General features: G+C 41.4%; 1 protein-coding gene across 1 annotated transcript; it reads left to right on the forward strand.

The window, feature by feature from the left end:
• Positions 1-4,797: 4,797 nt before the first annotated feature.
• On the forward strand, positions 4,798-22,787 carry appbp2 (amyloid beta precursor protein (cytoplasmic tail) binding protein 2). Its single transcript, XM_075474189.1, has 13 exons — positions 4,798-5,191; positions 8,236-8,324; positions 13,899-14,050; positions 15,626-15,749; positions 16,051-16,219; positions 16,330-16,419; positions 16,582-16,649; positions 16,733-16,838; positions 16,929-17,053; positions 17,443-17,528; positions 17,699-17,889; positions 18,643-18,808; positions 19,423-22,787. Exons 1-13 carry the CDS (start codon positions 5,054-5,056, stop codon positions 19,683-19,685), a joined length of 1,767 nt encoding a protein of 588 aa, XP_075330304.1. The 5' UTR covers positions 4,798-5,053; the 3' UTR covers positions 19,686-22,787.
• The last annotated feature ends 39 nt before the right edge of the window (positions 22,788-22,826 follow it).

The raw sequence follows: 22,826 nt of genomic DNA on the forward strand, positions 1-22,826 counted from the left end.
TGACTGCCTGCTCATAAGTAAACTCTCCAGTGCGCCCCAGCTACCACTTGCTTTCAAAATAAAAGCACAATTAAATACCCAAATTAACTCAAACAATACTAAATATCATAAACAACCAAAAAAGGTTAATTCCCCAAACTAAACCCCCAAAAGATAACTAACTAATAAGTGAGGCAAATATACAAAATAACAAATAGCTCCTACATTTTACTTTAATGTTTTTTATTTTTACATTTATTTATTGTTTTGAATTATTATTATCATTATTTTATTATCCTTATCCTTTCTCATTATTATTATCTGTACAATTTCTACAGTTTTAAACTTATGAGTGAAACAGCCTATGTAAAATTGTGTTTTGATCTATGTTATAGACTTAATTAAAAAGGAAAAAAGGAAAAAAAAAAAAAAAGGATAAAGAAGGAAAAAGATCCTCCATGGAGGGGGGGGGGGGGGATGGGTTTAAAAAAAAAAAAAAAGACAAGAGAAAAACACTGTTACAGACTTTAGGCAGAGAGGAACATTTTATCAGGTGTTGTAGGTGATTTTGAACAGGTGGGTTTTGAGCTGGCTTTTGAATGAGGGGAGTGTATCGGAGTTCCGGATGGCGGGGGGGCAGGGAGTTCCAAAGGGTAGGGGCAGCGATGGAGAACGCTCTGTCCCCAAGGATGCGGTACTTGGTCTTGGTGATGGGAGTGAGGAGCATGCTGAGACGAAACAGCACTAAAATGTACCGTCACTTTGAAATCTCCAAGTGGGAGGATATTGAAATAAACTATGTTTAGCGGATCTTCATCCAACTCTGGAGGAAAAATTTCCAATTTAGCACAATTTATTGATTTGCAATCAAGCTGAAGTTGCTTTTTGATTTTGACCACTTAGAATAGAATAGCCTTTATTGTCATTGCACTGCTTCCGCAGAGCCATCCTGCACCACAAAGGTTAAAAAACAAGGCAAAAAAACAACATAAAGGACATTATAAACATAAAAACATTTGGATAAAAATATATAAAAGAGTCGGGTAAGACCGACTGTGAGTGAGTGGAAAGTGTGTGTGTCCATGGATGTTTGCAGTCCGATTGGCCCAGGGCAAGAAACTGTCTGTTAGTCTGCCGGTGCGGGACCTTGTTGCCCTGTAGCGTCTCCCAGAGGGCAACAGATCAAACAGCGGGTGGTAGGCAGGGTGTGAGGGCTCTCCTGTGATGGCCTTGGTTTTTCTGAGGCAGCAGGATGTGGAGAGGTGTTCCAGGTTGGGCAGCCGATGACCCTTTGGGTAGTGTTTATGACCCTCTGCACCGCCTTCCTGTCCTCAGCTGTGGAGCCTGAACCACACACCCAGGCAGGATGTTGGAACACTCTCCACAGAGGAGTGACAGAAGGCCAGCAGCAGCTTTGTGTTCAGGTTGTTCTTCCTGAGGACGCGCAGGAAGTGAAGCCGCTGCTGAGCCTTCTTCACCAGGGCCCGGATGTTAAACGTCCAGGAGTGGTCAGCAGAGATGTGGGTGCCCAGAAACCTGAAGGTGAGGACAGTTTCCACTGGTTCTCCATTTATGAGGAGGGGGGGTGGTCCTGTCTGTTCTTCCTGAAGTCCATGATGAGTTCTTTTGTCTTATGGACATTCAGGGTCAGGTTGTTGTCTGAGCACCACAGTGACAGCTTCTCTACCTCAGCCCTGTATGCTGTCTCATCCTCGTTGCTGATGAGTCCAACCACGGTGGTGTCGTCGGAGAGCAGTAGAGGGCTCAGAACACAGCCTTGGGGGGAACCAGTGCTGAGTGTGAGTGTGGAGGAGTAGTGGGGGCTGAGTCTCACAGACTGTGGGCGACTCCTCAGGAAGTTTTTAATCCAGGTGCAGGGAGCTGAAGCAGTTTGTTAAAAAGAATGTCCGGGATCATTGTGTTAAACGCTGAGCTGTGATCCACAGTGTGAGGGCGTCCTCTGTGGACCGGTTTGCCCTGTAAGCGAACTGGTGTGGGTGGAAGGAGGGAGGGAGGCAGTCTCTGATGTGCTGGGAGACTGATCGCTCCAGGCACTTCAGACGTGAGGGCGATGGCTCTGTAATCATTCAGACTCACTATGGCAGGTTTTTGGGGATGGGGATGATGGTGGAGGCCTTCAGACATGTGGGGACAGTGGCATGTGTCAGGGAGAGGTTGAAGAGCTTGGTGAGGATCCCTGCCAGTTGGTCTGCACATGCCTTACTCACCGTCCAGGCCAGCAGCTTTCCTGGGGTTCACTGCTCTAGGTTTTTCCTCACCGAGAGAGGAGGGGACCTAGAGCCGAGGGCAAAGAAGCTGTTCAGCTCCTCTGCCAGTGTGCCTCTGCTGCCGCCGCTAGAGGGTGTGGAAGGGGGGTGGCCTTTGTAGTTGGTTAGGGCCTGGATGCCCCTCCACATCTGTCGTGGGTTGTTGTCAGTCAGGTATCCCTCCATTTTCCTCTTGTAGGAATCCTTGGCCTCTTTGATGCCCCTCCTCAGGTCAGCTCTGGCGGTGCTGTAGAGAGCTCTGTCTCCTTTTCTGAAGGCCTAGTTTCGAGCTCTGATCAGGGTCTGGACTTCCTTTGTCATCCAGGGCTTTCTGTTTGGGAAGGCCCAGATGCGTCTTTCCTCTGTGACGTTTTCTACACAGCACTTTATGTAGAAGTGGACAGACTCGGTGTGTGTGTCCAGGTCCTGATGTTCAAAATATGCTCCACTCTGTGCAGGCAAAGCAGTCCTGCAGCTGGGCAAGAGCCTTTTCAGGCTGGACTTTGATGGTCTGTGAGGCCGGTTTTGTTTAAGGAGGCGTCCTGAGGGGAGTGTAGGCCCGGAAGGGGAGCAGAGAGAGATGATCTGACTGTCCGATGTGGGGGAGGGGGGTCGCTCTGTTGGCATGCTTGAAGTTTGAATAAACATGATCAAGTGTGTTATTTCCCCTGGTTGCACACTTGACGTGCTGGTGGAATTTGGGAAGAACAGTCTTGAGGCATGCTCTGTCAAAGTTCCCAGCGGTGATGTGCACGCCATCTGGATGAGCCTTCTGTTGTTTGGATACCATGAGCTGAAGCTTCTAGACGTTTGTGCAGAGGTCAACAGCTAGATGACTCCCAGGTGAATAAGTTTTATAAAATAATTGTGGCGCAAGAACAAAGAGAACTATGTGGGTATCTCTCTTTCTCTCTCCAGGAGCAGGAGGTGAGGAAAAACCTTAAAGCAGTGAACCCCAGGAAAGCTGCTGGCCTGGACGGTGATTAAGGCATGTGCAGACCAACTGGCAGGGATCCTCACCAAACTCTTCAACCTCTCCCTGACACATGCCACCATCCCCAGATGTCTGAAGGCCTCCACCATCATCCCCATCGCCAAAAACCTGCCATAGACAGTTTTATAAAATAATTGTGGTGCGAGAACAAAGAGGAAGTGTCAGAAATAGAATTACTACTCTCAGCAAAGAAGTTCCTTTGCATCAAATTATGGCTTAACTAAAGATTTGTAAAGGTGGCAGTGTTGAACATCATCATGAAATCACATCATCAGAGGATCAATACATTAAACTCTGATCAGTCGGAGACTGAAAAACAACTTCCTCAGTGAGAGAGAATTTGCTTAACAAGGAACCCAAGACTCCAATCAAAATAGGGTAAACAAGGGCAAATGCTTTGGCTGGGCTGAGATAATCCAGCATTTTACAACGGATGACAGAAAAAACGAGAGGTATTTACTGATTAATCCAAGTTAGAGGCTTGAGGCATTGACCAACCAAATTCAATTTGTCATAAACAGGCTTCACTTTCTGGTTTGCATCTTTGTGGACAAGGATTTTACTGTAACTGGGCGATGAGCCCAAATACACCTAAAAGTTTCAAGAATTACTAGAAGAACAAAGAGCACAGTCAGTCACCCGACCTCAATCCCATAGAAAATGTATGGAGAAGCTGAAGAATGAAAAAGTCAAACGTTCTGCACATACTCACTCTTTTGATTCAATTCAATTCAATTCATTTTTATTTATATAGCGTCAAATACAACAAATGTCATCTCAAGGCACTTAGATAATAAAGTCCAATTCAAGCCAATTGGAATTAAATTAATTGTAATCATAATTATTCATAAAATAATCCAATTCGTTCATATAGAGCCAATTCAAAAACAATTTCCTAGCTAAGGAAACCAACAGATTGCACTGAAACTTTTTTTTTTTTTCGGTCCAATCTCCCGGCCTGAGCATGCCTGAGGCGACTGTGGAGAGAAACAGTATCTTTGATGATAGTAAGATCATCCTGAGATAACAGGGCTAGTTTGTGTCGCTCAAGTGCTACTGTCATCTAAGCAAAAGGAGCACCAGACAAACAAGATATCTCGAAATTTTTCATAAATTCAACTTTAAATTTGAACACTGACTCTCATCTTAAATCAACAGTTTATCCCCTCTTCTCACTTATATAAACTGAATAATTGGACTGTGACACAATTAGTCATTTATGTTAAAATGGCAAACTCTTTCTTACTGTTTTCATCCATATCAATTCAGTTATGTGATCAGTATTAAAAGGAAAGAGCTTTATGTAAAGGTGATGAGTTTCTTGAACGTTTAAACAGCATTATTATGCTTTTTTAATCCTGCAGCTGATTTAAAAACTAGAAGGCAAAAGTAGATTTAGAGGACGAGGTAACGTGTTAAGCAGTCAGAGTCACAGACATGTCAAAAACACCTTTTTCTTTCGCTTGTTTAAAGCATAGCGTAAGCTGTTATTCTTTGAGGAGAAAAAGATGTTTTCGTCCTTGCACGATTGCGTCACTGCGTCAGTGTCTGTAAATGTGTGCGTCGGGACGGGGGCACGGAAATGCTGCTGGCTTGACGAATTATCATCTGAGATGAAGGGGAAGGATGGACATTGTACATCGATTTTAGAATTGCACCGTGAAGCTGTGGACAATACGACTGTTTGTAGCTCCACTACACAGTGAATGTTATATGAGGACTCAAGGAGAAAGGGTTTTTATCGCAGTGAGGTAACGAATGTAGGGGAGAGTTGGGGAGGGCTGTAGCTGCTGGGGTTTTTCGGAAAAACAACATGGCTGCGGTGGAGCTCGAATGGATCCCAGAAACGCTATACAACACCGCTATCTCGGCTGTGGTTGACAACTACAGCCGATCAAGAAGGGACATACGGTCGCTCCCAGAAAATATTCAGTTTGATGTTTATTATAAGGTAAGTTTGGCTGAAATGTGTCTGAAATCCACCATCCGGTACGAGTTTCTGTGATCAGCTGCTAACGTTACTGCTAACCTTAGCTTAATATCGACAACGTTACGGTGGCTCTGTCCATAGAAGAATTGCTTTCAGGAAAACCAAATAGATGAACGACTATTTTTAACTGAGTTTAATTTTTGAACACCCATGTGTTCATTTGCTTAACGAGCTGTTGACGAATAAAAAGCCTTTGGCGACATTGACCCTGGTGGTAAACATGCAACAGAGTAGTTTCAGCATCGTTCTGTACACAAGGCGTTTTTAAAGGTTTGTTTTTGCCAGTAGTTCCTATGACTCACTGTAATGAAACGAAGGTTAGCCTCTCCTTTGCAGGCAACACATCTGTGCTGAGCTGGACCAGACACCACATTTGTTATGGCTGTATTTTCTAACCTTGAAAGCCGTTCGTTGAGTCGCCAGGACAGTTGGGGAAATGTTCCATTAAAACCAGGCGACAACACAGCTGTGCCATCAGCGATGACAGAATCCATGGCCCTTTAAATTGGTTAACCTCACAGTTACAGTAGGCTATCTGATGTTCAATGTAACATCTGCCTATAAAAGGCCATCCGTATTAACATCTTACCGTGGCCCAATTTTCATACAATTGAAATGATTTGATTCTGAAGTACATGAGCATTTCATTTTAGGCCACGTTTTGATCAATTGCAACAAACTGGGTGACGTCAAAATTCTTTTGGTGAAGAAATGTCATCCGTACAGTTTGGCAATGATATTTTTATTGGATTTGGTGTCATGAGAAAATAAAAATCAGGAAAACACAAACTTATCAAACAGACATGGCATCACAATTTCTTTACTCACCTTGTGAAAAGAATAGAGCGTCACATACGACTTTCAAGCTGGAACTGATGCAACTTCATTTTGTATAGGTTTCTGTGAAAGAAAGCACAGAGGTACAGTTTCAAAGTTGATCCACTGGTAAAACCCATCTGAGGTGGCAAGGAAGGAGGTCTTGTTTTTCATATAGACGTGCCTACATTGTATGTGTTGTCATGGAATGCACGGCTTTAACCACCAGTGCTGTCGTCACTTAGTTGATTCTATGGTGTGTAAAACTACCAACAACGTCCTTTTTTGTTTTTTGTTTTATTTTGCTGCATTTTCTAATTGTTTATATTTTTGTTGGGCTCAACTGGGAAAAAAAAAAGAAGCTAGATCATCTTCTGATTATGAACCTTGGTTCAGTAAAATATGATTGAGCTCCTCATCATTCAACTAGAACGTTACATATTTCTTAACAGTGCTGCAATCTGTCTGCTTCTGAACATTATTAGTAACATATGGAAAAGCTCACTGCCTTATAAGTCATGGTTGGATTCTGTGACAGCTGACGAACTATAGCTGTCAATAGCCCCCAAAAAATGTTTGAAGAAAATGGTACATCCTACAAGTTAGCTGATTAGCTGATTAAATAGTTGATTAAATGTATCCGCTGTTGACACCATGTGTCCCAAAAGTAGTACAAGTTGTGCTAACACCAGCATAGTATTATGCTGACAATGGCAATTCCACACAAATGTCAAGCAAGTACTATGTTGTTCATGTTTACTATCCTAGCTTACTATGTCTACATCTGCATATTAGCACTGCAACTCTTGTAAAAAAAATAAGTCCTCACTTTTGCAAGTCCTTGGTCATAAACCCAAATCTCTGATTAATTAGAACTGCTGCTGAGATTAGATGAAGTCACCAGTTGGTACAAAACAGTCTGAGGGGTTCAAACTGTACATATTGTTAAATTATGATGAAAGAATGGCCCACTCACGACATCAAGTTGTTACAGTATATCAGCATGATAAACGTGCATTTGATTGTGTTCCTGCCATACCGTAAGCGTTTTTAGACACGTGCTTTCAGTCTGGTGGCAACTAAAGGTGTCGGTGTCATGTGTGAGTTACCCTCCTCTTCATTTCCTGTAGCAGTTGATGATGGCACTCTGACTTGGTTAGACCTAGATTTCTACACGTATCTCATTAAACTTGGCACATATCTAAACTGATGCGGTCACATTAATGGACAGACAGACAAAACGGCAGTAGTTTGACATATGGTGAGTCGTTCAGAGAAAATCGACAGATGTCATTATTAAATAGATCATGTTCAAGCTTTCCTCTTCCCTGGTTTTACCTGCTTTTGATTATACTGTGATTATGTCAGCATTTTGAACTGCCTCCATTCACCTCCGTTTTACCACAAAGCAGTATATTTGTTGTTGTCATGAATCAGTTTGGCCAAATGACATTTTACGAGAAACTGTAACTCCGGAAGGACTCATTTTTTGGGGTGCTGCAGCTTCTCTTATGACAAACGGCTTTGACTATGTGTAGATCAAGTCCCCAGATGAAGTACTTAATAAGTAGTTAATATCAACTATGCCATAGCTGTTATTTAGTTAAACCCTTGCAACTATAACACTAATTGTTCAACAAGCTTAAACATGTTGAAAAGTGATATTTAAGTTGCTTCGTCCAGCACCACTTGGCTTTAAACTGCTGTGTTTAACATGCTGACATCCATTGTTATGGCCATATGACATGTTGTCAACTGTGACTCTGCAAGGACGATGATACCTAACTTTATGTATTGTCCAGAATTGCGCAAATGGCAAATATCTTGCTGAGACTGTGGTTCTTTCCAACACAGTTACAGGCATTTCTGAATGAGGCGTGAGGAACTTCATGGAACAGTGATTGCATAAAAGACAGCTTTGACCGGAAGAGGACCCTAAAGGCCCTGCCTTCCAGTGTATAACTAACTCTAGCTTAGTGCATTTTGATGACAGGCTAGACATCAGCTTTTTTGTTTGTTTGTTTTTGCGAAACTCACGAATAGTAGTATTTTCCAAAGTATCAGTTAAACATACCCAAAATAGGACAGATACTCCACTCATGTAATTACAGATCAGACTCTGTGCAGCTTACTGACTTTCATTGTTTTATCCTTTTTCATCCCATTTGTGCATGTGTGTGTTGTCTCAGCTTTACCAGCAGGGTCGGCTCTGCCAGCTGGGGGGAGAGTTCTGTGAGCTGGAGGTATTTGCTAAAGTGCTGCGGGCCTCAGACAAAAGGTAAGGGTAATGTTGATGGTATTTCCACACACCATCCCCACTGGCCCACCAGTTATCTTAGAAAATAGTTCTCATCACTGTGTCCACTAGGGATGCTCCGATCAGCATTTTTGGGGGCCGATCCGATCACCAATCACAGGAATCCTAAATCTGCCGTTTACCGATCACAAAATCGATGGGCGAATAATAAAAATCCTCAATGTTGTGTATTTACAATCTAGCCTTGTGCACCACTTAAAGTGTTAAAACATATATATTTGTACTAAAATAAATAATAAATACATCAGCTTTTTATTTATGTAAACATTACATGCCCTTTCAAGAGCAATAGATAAATAAAAAACCAACAACTAAACCTTAACTGAGGGAATAAGCAAGTAAGAATAAGCAACCAAAATGTATTCGGTTGCTCATTCTTACTTGCTTATTCCCTCATAACAATATATAAGAATAAGCACAGTTTTTAAATAACCTTAACATTTTTAAAAAACCTTGGCACAAACCAACAACTAGACATTAACTGTGAGGGAATAAGCAAGTAATAATAAGCAACTGAAATGTATTCTAGAATACATTTCGGTTGGTATACATCCGTTAGGTATTTGCGTCCGGGGGGGGCATAGCGTGGCTCAAGGCACGATATCAACCGTCGGAACCCCGTGTCCTCCACCACAGAAAGAGGCTGCTTGTCAAGTCCAATGAACTCCATAAGCGTTTTTGTTATATCCCTCCACCTTTTACTGTCCCTGCTGCATGGCTCCAGGCGTTTAAACGTTTCACTGACGGTGAGCTGAGTGACGGTTGGGGTTTGTTTTCCTCGCGCTTGTTTTTCATACTCTCCGTATTCCGTAGTGTGCCGCGTTCTTAAATGTCTGATTAGGTTAGTGGTATTAAATTGTCGTTGTGTAATGCCACCTCTTGGAATTGCGGCCTCGCATATTTTACAAACTTTTTATGTCTTTTTGCGAAATGGCGAAAAAATTCCACACCGGAGAACTCATATCAGCTTCTTTCATGAGAGCAGAAAACAGTCGCCGGTAAGTTACGGGAAAGAAAACCGTTTAATTCATATAAATTTAACATAAATCTCATTGATAATTTCATATAAAGTCACACGGAGAAAAACAGTCTCGGGTAAAAAACAAAAAAAACCCTTTTTTTTCCTTTTTTTTCTTTTCTTTTTTTTTTTTTTTAATTTGCGATCGGCTTTTCTGATCGGCACTTCAAGAGCCCACCGATCAACCTGTTTAGGGTCCATATCGGCCGATCACGATCGGCGGCCGATCGATCGGAGCATCCCTAGTGTCCACTTATTAGATTGTTAGGAGCTGGTAATGCTGTATGTGTTGAAAAATGTCTACAGACACACTAAGGCTACGGCTACACGGGTACGAAAATTCTTGCAACCACACGGCAACGCTGCTGTAAAGACTCAGGTCCAGACGAAAACGGATGAAACGATGCAGTACACACGCCACTGTGTCACGCCACGCTGTGAGACAATAGAGAAGTCTCACAGCGTCAACGTTTGACTGACGCAAAAACGTTTTCGCTGTAATAATGGAAATGAAACGACCTCGTTTTCAAATCTTCCCACTCTGGAACCCGTTCTCAAAAACTATCGTTTTGGGGTAGTGGGAACGCCGGCTCCGTGTGGCCGCGACAGCCAAACGATAAGAAAAAGTATCGTTTACAGTGAAAAACGTTTTCGTGTAGCCGCAGCCTAATGCTAGTAGTATGTTTTGATGAATGCATTTATTGAATTTGAAGTTATGGTCCAAAACTAGATAATTTGTTTTAATTTGCCTGAATGAAACACTACTGCACCCCCAGCAATAGCGTTATTGTTTTTTAGGTTGTCTGTCTATCACACTCATCTAAATTCAATTTCAATGTAAAGGTGAATTGGACCCAATATACCTTTTTTCTTTCTTTCTAAAGCCATTAGTGAGAAGTATTGTTTCGGGGGGTGACACTAGCAAGATTTTTAACAGATACTGATGTGAGCCATTTATCTGAAGTATCTGCTGACACATAGCCTCCATCCAATAGTTACATTTGCCTCCAGAAAATGGTCGTAAACTACACTGAAAGTAGTGCTGGGCGGTGTACCGGTTCACACCGAATACCGGTTTATAATTTCATTATGATATGAATTTTTAATATACCGCCATACCAGTGTATTTGATTACACAACGGGGGAACGCTGCGTCGTGCGACATTGTTTGAGATGGGACCCTTTTCAGTGTTGCGCTTCTAAACACGCATGTTTACTGTCTATTTTTAACGCTATTTAAAAAATACTCGTATTCGTTAAGCTGCATTTCCTTTCCCTGCTCTCCCTCCGTCTCTGTCAGTCATGCGTCTCTCTCACATAGCCTACACACACACACACACACACACACACACACACACAGCCCCTCCCCTCCGTGCACACCGCGTGTGTCTCCATCAGCGAGATCATGCCTGGAAGCGTGGAAGCTTGCTAGCTTCAGCGTCGCGTTAGATTAGCTCAACCGAAAGAAGACGGCTGGCGAAATTCACAAAAGGTTGGTATCACGTGCAACTTTTATAAAATCACACATTAAAAAGTCCTATAAAAATATTTTATATTTTTAATACAATGTTGTCCCGTCCCGTCCCGACCAATAGCAAACAAACGATTACGCCTTCTTTATAAAGTTAACTAGTCGCAAGTTTGCCGTAAAAAAAAAAAATGAAGTTGGGTTGTCGAGGTCAAAACACAAGCAGCTGTGAATCAAATAAATTAGGTTTTTTAAACTCTTACACTGAATGTTTGCTGCTTCAATCCAGATGAGTATTGAGGATGAGGACCAGCCTGAACCGGAGGTATCAGTCTGAAACAGAGCTGAACAGTCCGACCACTGTAATTAATGTTATTAATTTGTTTACAATGAAGATGTGAATATTAATACAATAAAGTTCTGTGTGACCAATTATTAACAAAGGAATTATTTTAAAGAATTTTTATTTTAATTTTTAATTCTGTTCTCAATCTGTAGAAAATGCTGTGAACACCTAATTATGCATGAAAAAAAATACCGTGATATACCGTGATACCGTGAAAAAATACCGTGATATGTATTTTTGGTCATACCGCCCAGCACTAACTGAAAGTGATTAAAACCAATAGCACGTGTTTGTAACTTTTCAGTGCAGTAAGGAAAACGGTTCCCGTTCAACTCATAGTTTGTGGCAAACTTTATTGTATTTTTCTATTCTATTTTATCTATTCTACTACATACATGCACAATGATATATCAACCAGATATATTTCCAAATGTGCAATGGTCTAAATTAAAACACTGTATATATACGCATGTCTATATGGTCTATATTGTTTATAGTGTTTATACTGTTATTTTAATTCTTTTTACTATTTTGGTATTTAGATTTTTTTTTTTCTCTTGCTGCTGTAACGTGAACATTTCTCCACTGTGGAACGAATAAAGGAATTCTTATTCTTATTCAATAGATGATCAAGAGTCACATTTTCTGCCACATCAGGCTTGTCACACAGAGCAATGAATCCAATATCCCCTTTTTAAAACTAAAGAATTGAATGAATGAATTGCATCTGACTTGGCAAAGCTTGTAATATACATCAACTTGATGCACCCTGGACACCGTGGCTCAGTGGTTAGAGTCGGTCGTCCAATAACCAGAAGATTGGCAGGTTCGATTCCCACTCTGACACACAACTGACAGCTGGAGGTATCAGTCCACCTCCTTGTCATGGCCGAGGTGCCCTTGAGCAAGGCACCTTACCCCCATGCTCCGTGGGTGCTGTAAATGGCTGCCCACCGCTCCAGGTTGGCATCTGTCTCTATGAGTGTGTGACCCTGTTTGCCTGTGGAGATCTTCGGGTCCTCTGACTCTCTGTATTGCAGCACCTCCCTGTTGGCTCACCTTGAACTCCTCATTCAGGCTGCTGATGGGGAGCTTCAGCTTGTTGTTCTGGCCGTACAGGGCGATGCTGCTCAGGCTCCGAGATAGACCCAACCACTTCCGCAGAAACCTGCTGACTCTCCTCTCGAAGCCCTCAATGGTGGAGATTGGAACCTCATAGATCAGGAGGGGTCAGAGAATCTGTGGGAGGATGCCGTGTTGGTAAACCCAGGCCTTGAACTTGCCAGGTAGGCCTCACTTGTCCACTGCTGCCTGCCAGGCTTCCAGCTTAAGGTTGGTTGCATGGATGGCTGCCGTGTCTTTCAGGCTGCAATCGAACACCTTTCCCAGGCTCTTCACTGGTTTCTCAGTGATTGACTGTATCTGGGTAGTGCCGAGTGTAAAGACGGAGGAGAACACAATTATAGAGCGTTAAATTACTTACTTGTCCGAGGTCTGTAGTTGGGCCAAAGAGAGTTGGTACTGATCCAGGGTTAATTTTCAGACACAAGGCCAGCTCGTTATTGGCCCAAGTTCTGGAAACATTCGTCGGTAAAATGTTTGGCTCACACATACACAAATCTCTTCAGTTCTGTCGTCACTTTCCCAGAAAAAAACTAAATGTGTCCACTGGCTCTTTAGAGGTTCTGATGCAGGAGCTCTAAACAGATTTTTTACATCCATGTACAGAGCAATGAGCTGGCCAAAGAGCTGTGGGCGGGGAAAGGCAGTTTTGGCATAGCCATATATGGGCTCTGGGGGGAAATAACCTCAACGTCATATGAGGCGCTATGTAATATGAGGCAGCTTTCCCGATCAGGCCATCTGCATGGTCACATTACCAAAGGCGGAGAATAATTTCCAGTGCATGGTTTAGGTCTATCGTCATTTTTAGCCACTGGGGGACCGCAGGCAGGCTAGGGGAACTCATATTAATGTTAAACAACCTTAAAAAGTGAAAATTTCATGCCATGGCTCCTTTAAGAGGTTGTTATACAGGCAGACAGGACAATGATAATCTGTGACTGAGCTTTTATCTATTCTTATTATAAAGAATTTCAATGATAACAAAACGGTGTGAAGCAAAGCCCTGAGGCTATCCTCCTTTCACCAGCACAGAAGGAAATAATGTGACCCCGGCTGTGTTTTGTTTGGCTTTTTCTTTTCACATCACTGCAAAAGTGATGCCGCTGATAAAAGTTATGTGTTACACCAAAAATGTTTTTAATGTAGATTTATCCTTTTTAAAAAATTAGTATCTGTTTGGTCTATTTAAAAGGCAATATAAAAGATGGAAGCACCCCTCAGGATACTTCACTGACCTGTTTACTTACATGTAAAATGAGTTTTGATTTGTTTTCTTTTTTATTGCTCCAGACCAGAGGGATGATTGTGAGCTGATTTCACATTTGATTGGATTCTGGATTGGCAGTGTAAACCTTTGGTGTCCATTGAAATTGCCTATATTGTGTGTGTGAGAATCATCTACTGTACATTTTAGAATCTTCTTTGCAGTAACATGCTTACAGCTTTTTGTACTTGGAATCAGAATCCTGATTATTTGCCAGATCTTAATACCTTTTTAAATGAAATTCTTATTTCAGAGTTTGATGCATTTACCCACCCTGTTTTTCACTGCGCTTGTTGTTGCCTCTCCCACTACAGGCATCTACTGCATCACTGTTTCCAGGCCCTGATGGACCACGGTGTAAAAGTGGCCTCAGTTCTAGCAAACTCCTTCAGTCGTCGTTGCTCCTACATCGCAGAGTCTGATGCCCATGTCAAAGAGAAGGCCATCCAGTTCGGCTTTGTGTTGGGTACATGGATGTTTTCACACAGTCACACTGAGTTTAGTCTGATAGCCACAATCACTTTTTATTAACTCTGGTAGCCACTTCATGATGGTCTACATGTATCATGTCTCTAAGGATGAGAGTTGATGAGATTTTATTGCTATCGATGTTGCTTATGAAACGGATTCTTTATGAGTTCTTGACCCAATTCTCTTTCAGTGTCGGCACAATTGCTAAATAAAAATTCCAAAACGGAAAATACTTTGTGTTTAGACATTTTATGTTTTTGTTTTTTTACAAATAATATGTGCAAAATGTTTAACTGATTAGAATTTCAACATGAGACTTGAAATCATGTTAGCCTTCCAATCTTGGAAAACTACATTTTTAATGTCTCATTGTTAAGGCTCTTTCCATGGAGTTCTATGTCAGCCAACCTAACAAAAATGTGGCTCTTGTTGACAAAAGGATGCAAGTCTTTCTAAACTAATTTGGTAATAACATTGTGATATTTGTTGGCACTTTCCTCATGTATTACTCTTACTGCCTGTGTAGTTTGAGTGAAGGAGTTTATCTGAACTGCCAGAATCCTGAGGGCTCATTTCGGCTGTAGCAACAGTATTGGCCAACATCTGAAATGGAGAAAAGAGGTGATGCTGAGATATATTGGCCTAACATCTTTATTGGCTGATATTCAGCTTGTTGACTGCAGTTGACTAGTTGCCAAATAGGATAACATTTAGTCCTGAAACATTTATTTACAGCATTTATATATATTTGATTTATTTCTTTAAGCACCAACATGTTGTTGGGTTGGCTAAATAGTCTTTAGAACAGTTTTTCTTGTATTCAGAAACACAAACGGTCTTTGTATGTGAAAGGTTACAATAATAGGTTTTATACATTTTGTATGAAATAATTTGTGCTCATTCAAAGATGTTGTGAAGAAGGGCTGAGATCCTTTTTTTTCAGAATGTGTATTCCTTTTGTTTTCCTGGCATTAAAGGAAAAATAAATGACAAAAACAATCTCTATGAGCTATTTACCGAGAATTTCACAATCGGGTCGTCTCCAGAGAGATATTGTTTTTAGTTGGGCTGTCTTAGTCAAAGGAAAATGTGCCAGCAGTGGAGCTGATAACATTAACTGGATATCTACCCTTGGTTCCTGATGCTTTGCTTGGTAAACTGTAGCAGTATGGTACACGTATGTAGCATCCTGATAGGGATTCCCTTTCTGTATAGGAACCCGTTTCTGTGTGTTGCTGCTGACGTAATCATTTTGCGGTTATAAGAACTAGTGCCCTTATCACCTTTTCTTTGTAAAATGCAGTCATGCTTTGAGTTGATTTTTTTTTCCTCTTTGCTGTAACTTCATTTTACAGCAACCCATGTAAAGGATATTATAAACTCAGACGCCTACAATTCCATATCTGGAAAATTTTAAACCGGTTTTCAACTCCCATCCCCTCGCATGTTTACAGAAATGACACCATTTTGATTTAATTAAACTTTTTGAAATGAAGTTTTTTGTAACTTGTTGTGTTGTCTGGACAGAATGACCTCCTCCATGGGATTAATCTTGTATTCTTTATTTTAGGTGGCTTTTTGTCAGATGCTGGCTGGTACGGAGATGCAGAGAAAGTGTTTTTGTCGTGCCTACAGCTGTGCACGCTCCACAGTGAGGTCCTCCACTGTTTCCGGGCTGTGGAATGTTGTGTTAGGTCTGTTTCAAAATGCTGCATTTTTCACTCTGCCATGTCATGTCATGTCATGGGTTTTCCTTTAAAACAACAATGAAACTGAATTTAGTAGTCTTGTATGACAACACAGCTGCTATATGTATGTTTACAGTATAATTTGTCTAGCCATTAGAACTTTGGAAACCAGTAAAAAGTTGTGGTTAATGGCTGCTTTACAATGATGGAACAGTAAATGGGGACTAAATTAATAAAACTTTTTTTTTTAAATTTACATGTGAGATTGAGATTGTTGTTAAAGCTCCCCTCTCGATTGTCACCTCAGGTTACTCCATGTCCGCAATGGCAACTGTAAGTATCACCTGGGGGAGGAAACCTTCAAGCTTGCTCAGTCTTACATGGACAAACTAGCCAAACATGGCCACCAGGCCAACAAGGCAGCGCTGTACGGCGAGCTTTGTGCCTTGCTCTTTGCCAAAAGCCACTATGATGAGGTATAGATGTTAAACCAATGGGTGGTGGTTGTTATTTCTTATTGTTTTTTGATTGGAGGTGTAATCGAAGTGTTTTTTAAAAAAATTTCTTGCATTCCCTTGTCTCACAGGCATATAGGTGGTGCATAGAGGCTATGAAGGAAATTACTCCAGGGTTGCCTGTAAAAGTAATTGTTGATGTTCTCCGACAAGCCTCCAAGGTAAAATTCCCATTGTTCTGACTGTTAAAGACTGCCTGCAGGTTCCACTGTGGAGGGTATGTCCACACTGTTACAGATCAGAGTGGAGGAAGGACTTGCTTCAGCTTTAGATGCTCGGACGCTCATTCAGACAGTAAAGTTCAGTTTGTGTCTTTTCTGCAGGCTTGTGTTGTGAAGAGGGAGTTCAGAAAAGCAGAACAGCTGATCAAACATGCAGTGTTTCTTGCAAGGTAACCTGCTGTGTCCTTAAAAAAGCCCAAATGTAATTCTTGGAGTTATCATGAATTTTGATCATGTGTTTTGTGTCTTACAGAGAACATTTTGGACACAAGCATCCCAAGTACTCCGATACGCTGCTAGACTATGGATTTTACTTATTAAATGTAGACAACATATGCCAATCTGTTGCTATTTACCAGGTAAGAGCAGTGTTTGGGCAGAGATACTTCTCTGTATTCTAAATTTCATGACGCCATCTGATCAAATCCTTTTTTCTGTGCATAATTTAGACAGCCCTGGACATCAGACAGTCTGTGTTTGGGGGGAAAAACATTCATGTTGCCACAGCCCATGAAGACCTGGCATACTCCTCATATGTCCACCAGTATAGCTCTGGGAAATTTGACAACGCTCTGTGAGTCCAGTAAATCTTCTAACTGATTCTGTTTTTTAGATGAAGCACAGTACCTGCCCCATACTCTGAGGGCCTGAGCTGTCACTGCTACTAATTTACACACTTTCAGGCTAGTGCTGTTGCATATATTAAATAGATCATTTGACAGTAACAAATTAGTAAAATGGCAAGGAGCACGGATGGAGATATCATTTTTCTTCTCTTAAAATGACTCCTCTGTATACACAGGAGCTGAATTGGGAAGCACTGTGACTTTTGTCACTGTTATTCAGTTTGAGCTTTTTCTTAAGAAAGACATTTGAAATTCTTGGAAGTGTTTATACTGAATTAGATGGAACCCAGTCTGAGTCACATGACACGTTGGGTCAGATGCTGTTTTTGTGCCTTAGATTCCATGCAGAACGTGCCATCGACATAATAACTCATATTCTGCCGGAGGACCATCTTCTGCTGGCCTCCTCTAAGAGAGTCAAAGGTAAGGCGAGCCTGCCGTGTTCGCAGGGCTGCTGCCCACTGTGTGGAGGCACAGTGGGGAATATCAGGAAAGAGCTCCATCTTCAGGAGAGAAAACAATCCGAGACAACCACATCTAAAAGGAGTTATTGCTGCTATATGCTTTGTTAAAGCCTGATCTCTTTCTGTCAGCCCTTATCCTCGAGGAAATTGCCATCGACTGCCACAATAAAGAAACAGAAGAACGTCTCCTGCAGGAGGCTCATGACCTGCACCTTTCCTCACTGCAGCTGGCCAAGAAGGCCTTCGGGGAGTTCAATGTACAGACAGCTAAACACTACGGCAACCTTGGTCGACTTTACCAGTCAATGAGGAAATTTAAGGTAAATGGATTTGTGAGTGAACGTGTGTATGAGAGTGTTTGATTTGTGATTCATGGTATTCGTATTATCCTGATGAATGAGTTCTTTAAAAAAAGAAATGATGCTAATAGTATTTTGTTTATTAATGATTCCTGTTTTGATGTATATTCCCAGTTATTTGACGAATAACTGTTACATGGGATTTTTATTCATGCGCTGATGAAAGCATCACATTTGAAATAACCAGCTCACTAAAGAGGGATGGGAGCGTTGGTCAACAAATAACAATGTTATTACAATTCCTCCATATTACTGTTCTTCAGTACTTGAGCTGGTTATTGTACCTTTGCTTCAACCAAACCTATTACTAACAGCCCTGATAATATCATCTTCTTATGAGACTCACATCATCTACTGAATGATGGTGAATTTTTAATATCTGTTCAAACTGTCTCCAGCTGAGATGTATGATGTGGTATTGAAAACTGACCAGTTGCCTTTCCTTTTTTCAGTCTGTTTCACATCGGTACAAAAAAGTAAATAATAAAAACATATTTAGCTATTTGTTGTTATCTATGGGAACTCGAATGGTCCAACCCATTGCTTTTCAGCAGCAAACACAGCTTCTGGCCAAACTTTTACAGGCGTTCACTTTCAGTTATGATGCTTCAGTGGAAAAAGGGCCAAAAGTTTTATGGCTCGGAAGAACAAATATTTGGTGTTTTCCCCTTACATGTTGGCACAATCTGTGTTTTTGTGTGAACCTGAACCCAGGAGGCAGAGGAGATGCACATCAAAGCCATCCAGATCAAGGAGCAGCTCCTGGGTCATGAGGACTACGAAGTGGCCTTGTCTGTGGGTCACCTGGCGTCTCTATACAACTACGACATGAACCAATATGAGGATGCAGAGAGGCTCTACCTGCGCTCCATTGCCATCGGTCAGTAGGAGGAAAGCACCAGCAGATATATGTTTTCAGTGTTTTACTGTAAATTAACATTAAGGTCCAAAAGCTGGTATCATGAAGCAGCAAATCCTTTGGTTACTGGGCTTCAATGTTTTGTTTATTCTTCACACAGCAGGTTATTGAGTGGCCCAGTGTACATTCCAGAGGTCTCAACTACAAGCCTGTCTCATTCAACATCACCACATCTCTTATATGAAGTTGGTGCACAAATGTGTTTATTGCAGCAGAAGGTGAAGCTCATTGAAATGAAAAACGAAAAAAGAATAGAGAGGTTGAAACAAGTTGTACCCAAATGTAATTCATGCTCTGGAGAGAGTCTTCAAATGTTTAAAAGCTGATAAACTGAGTGGGTGCACATGGGGATAAAAGGGAGCTGGTTGGTTGCCACTACCTGGAAAAAATCCCAGATTATTCCTAAACTAAAATCTTCCTTTTATGATATACTGGTGAGTCGTTCTAATTTGGTTTTAAAACAGCCAATTGATGAGCAGTGATGGGCTACGTGGTGTCTGTACTGCCTAATCTGAGGCAGTCTTGTGCTATAATTCGATAATATATAGTAATGCAAGTGTTCCCTTTGCTTGTAGGTAAAAAGCTGTTCGGGGAGGGTTACAGTGGGCTGGAGTACGACTACCGAGGCCTGATCAAGCTTTACAACTCGGTGGGGAACTACGAGAAGGTGTTTGAATACCACAATGTACTGTCCAACTGGAACCGGCTGAGGGACCGGCAGTTTGCTGTGGCAGACGCTCTGGAGGATGTCAACACAACACCCCAGCAGACCCAGGAGGTGGTCCAAGCTTTCCTACTGGCTCAGAGCCTCGGCCCCACCCGTCCCTGTCTTGGCTGAATCCTAATATTTCCTTTTCTCTTTATGAGGGAAAAGAGTAAGAGGCAGGCCAAGTTGTAGTCTGGTGAGAACACAAAGTTAACCCAAATGTGATGCTTCAGTTGCACACAGTTTATTAGCAAGATACAGTAACTTCAGCTATCACCGGCTGGTCGGTTGGCTTTGTAGGCACAGTAGCTGTCAGAACACACACACACACACACACACACACACACACACACACACACACACACGTGTAGTGATTAAAAAGATTTTTTTTTTAAAAAGTAGAGAAGACACTGCTCAAACCTCATGACTCACACACCACCAAGATGCAGCCTCCCAGAGCATACTGCTGCATTTAGTTTTTTTATCCAAGAAAGAGGAAACACTCATGACAAAGGGGGTAAAAAGAAAAACCTCCGACATCCTGCTAGGATGATCCATGACCTCTTTACTTCTCTGGTTTCACTCGCCTTCGTTCTTTTTCTTTCTTGTATTTGAGCTGGTATAGCTCTGAATGCCATGGGACTCCTCGCAGAACAGAAGCATGTTCTTCAGGGCGTGTATGACAGTATATGGATCCAACGAGCAGCATCAACCCAGATCCTCCATCACAGAAAGAACAGTTGGATATTTTTGACATTTGTACAGTGAAATAATACAGCAGATTGTACATTTGTTTCACTTGAAAGATTGTTTTTCGTTTGGCAGTTTTAGAAGAATTGAAAGTGGAATCTAAGAAGGCATCATTGAACGCCTGCTTTGAAATGCTTGTTGGAGTGAGATTATCAACAAAGGAATGTATCAAATCTGTGGGTATGCTGTTACACACATGCAGGCTTAATAGGTTTTTTTCAATTCCTTTTTTTTTTTGTTTTGTTTTGGTCCAACTTTGTACTGACATAGCAGAATTCCAATGCCAATAATTTATATGCAGAAGTATGTGTTTCAGTAGCCCTTTGTTTATGCTTTCTTACTGAGTGAGCCATGAATAACTCAACACAATGTTAACCAGGGAACTGGACAGGAGTGCAAAGAGGAAGCGCTACATGTACATGGGCTCAGAAGCCTCCCTTTATTTGCTTATCATGGGTCTTTGTGTGTGTGTGTGTGTGTGTGTGTGTGTGAGAGAGAGAGAGAGAGGGAGAGTTGGTAAACGGAGATTTTCACTCTGGGTGCCCAAGTGCTCCACTGATGACAACCAGCCTTACACCAGCTTACAGTTATGTCTGTAGACGGACCCATACTTAAGTGCTTAATGAATTGTTCTACCCTTAAGGGCACTACAATGGGGACCAAAATTGTAAGTATGTGTTTGCAAGCCTACTAATTTGTACATCAGGTCTTTCCTCTTCACTGCATCCTGTCAGAGATCCCAATAAAACAATGTTTTGTGATTAGTTTTTTTTCTCTCCCTCTTTTAAACTGGACCATCAGCCTCCATCAGTGCTGTCCAAAATCTCATCAGATTTCCCACTGAGGAGCTGAAAGCCTTGCTCACAGCGCTGTTGTGCTGTCGTGAACCAGTGGTGAACAGGACAAAAAAAACTGTCCATGGCATGTGTTTTTAAGAATTTATGTCCGTGACAGTTTATTTGACAGCTGCAGAACTTTTAAATGATCAATTCATTCAAGTTACAGGAGTGAGACACTGATGGCTCATCTCCCAGCGCTATGTGGTTGTTACCATTGGCTTTTTTTTTTTTCCCTTTCAACTGTCAGCATTATATTTTTACTAAAGCACATATTTCAAATGAACTACATGTCAGGATCTCTTGTATTTGGTTAGAGAACTAAGACCAAGATATGAAATTGTCTCTTTTTTTCTCAGTGTTCTCCAGTCAAACACTAAACATGTCCTGTAATTTATTGGCAAACTTATGTAGAGATCCAGTATCTGTTTGACACTATAAGATATTAAAGCTGAATATAAAGCAACGGGAGTCTTTGATCCTGAACAGTATATTCAGATGAGTTTGATCTGTTTTTTAAGTTCTAAAACAGTATACCGAGCAATCCATGTTTTTTTTTTTTTGTTTTTTTTTAACTTATTCAAAAGCCTCAATTCCTCTGAAACAATCTTAGAACCTTTAATACTGAAATGAAATGGGATAGAGCAGCAGGTGCAGAGACCATCTGTATTTGAGGTAAGTGAGATCCAGTTTTGCTGATATTTTAGAGTTGAAATGGAACATGAGTGCTGCTGAACTGAGGTGAGCATGACTTCTGGAACTGAGTAGGGAAATAAATGATGAGATTTTGTACAGTACAATCCAGGCTGAAAACCAATGGTAGGCATTAATATCTGCTCCATTGCCATGTGATGCCTTGAATAAATAGCCCACTGATTTGTTTTGTTTCTACATGAATGAATGAGGGAGATGAGCTTTGCCTTCATTCTTGCTGGACATGTCCCTTTCTGGCAGTGCCGTGATTGGCTGTACCTGAGGAGGGGTACAGCCCTCGCCCCCCCATAAAAGGTCGCTCTTCTGAACCCGAAATGCTTCGACTTTGAAACAAACGCACGGCACACCTCTCCTGGGTCACAGAGAGCAGTTCTACAGAAATACAACAGATCATAAGTGACATGACAAATGCATACAAGTGATAAATGAATGGGGGGAGAAAAACAAAAAAAAAAATCAAGCCGCCCCATGCTCCTACACTGAATGTGACTTCAGTCAAAGATCACATGCTGAGTTAATGAATTAAATTCTGTGTTAGAGAGGCTACTGTTCTGGAGCCGCTCACAAGCATCTTCTGCTTTGGATTTTCTTTCTACCACATGTGAAAGTTAAAAAAAAGCATCTTCATGTGAAGCAGTTCCTGTCCTAACTCAAAGTGAAGCGTCAATTTCTATTTTTTTTTTTTTAATCCATCGACAATGACAGAGAAAGCACCTGATGACCACCTCCTGGTCGTCATGGTGATCTAATGAACTCGGAAATGGAGTAGTATCGTGTTGGGTTCTTAAAGACTGAGCAAAGCTGGGATTTCTCCAGCAGGCCTGTTTCTCGTTTGGATAAGATGGACACCAAATGCAACGATGGGATGTTTTCTGTTATTCTGATACTGCTTCACTGTTAGATGAAAAACACATTAAAAATGTATTACCGTTGACCACTATGGATTCCTCTTCTTTGTCTTTATGCTGTACAT

The sequence above is a fragment of the Odontesthes bonariensis genome, chromosome 9 (assembly GCF_027942865.1).
Source record: "Odontesthes bonariensis isolate fOdoBon6 chromosome 9, fOdoBon6.hap1, whole genome shotgun sequence".
NCBI classification, from domain to species: Eukaryota; Metazoa; Chordata; class Actinopteri; order Atheriniformes; family Atherinopsidae; genus Odontesthes; species Odontesthes bonariensis.

Coding starts and splice junctions, on each gene's coding strand:
- appbp2 (XM_075474189.1), top strand. CDS start 5,054: ATGGCTGCGGTGGAGCTCGAATGGATCCCAGAAACGCTATACAACACC. Junction 8,325..13,898: donor CTGCGGGCCTCAGACAAAAG/GTAAGGGTAATG, acceptor CTCCCACTACAG/GCATCTACTGCATCACTGTT. Junction 17,890..18,642: donor AGTCAATGAGGAAATTTAAG/GTAAATGGATTT, acceptor ACCTGAACCCAG/GAGGCAGAGGAGATGCACAT.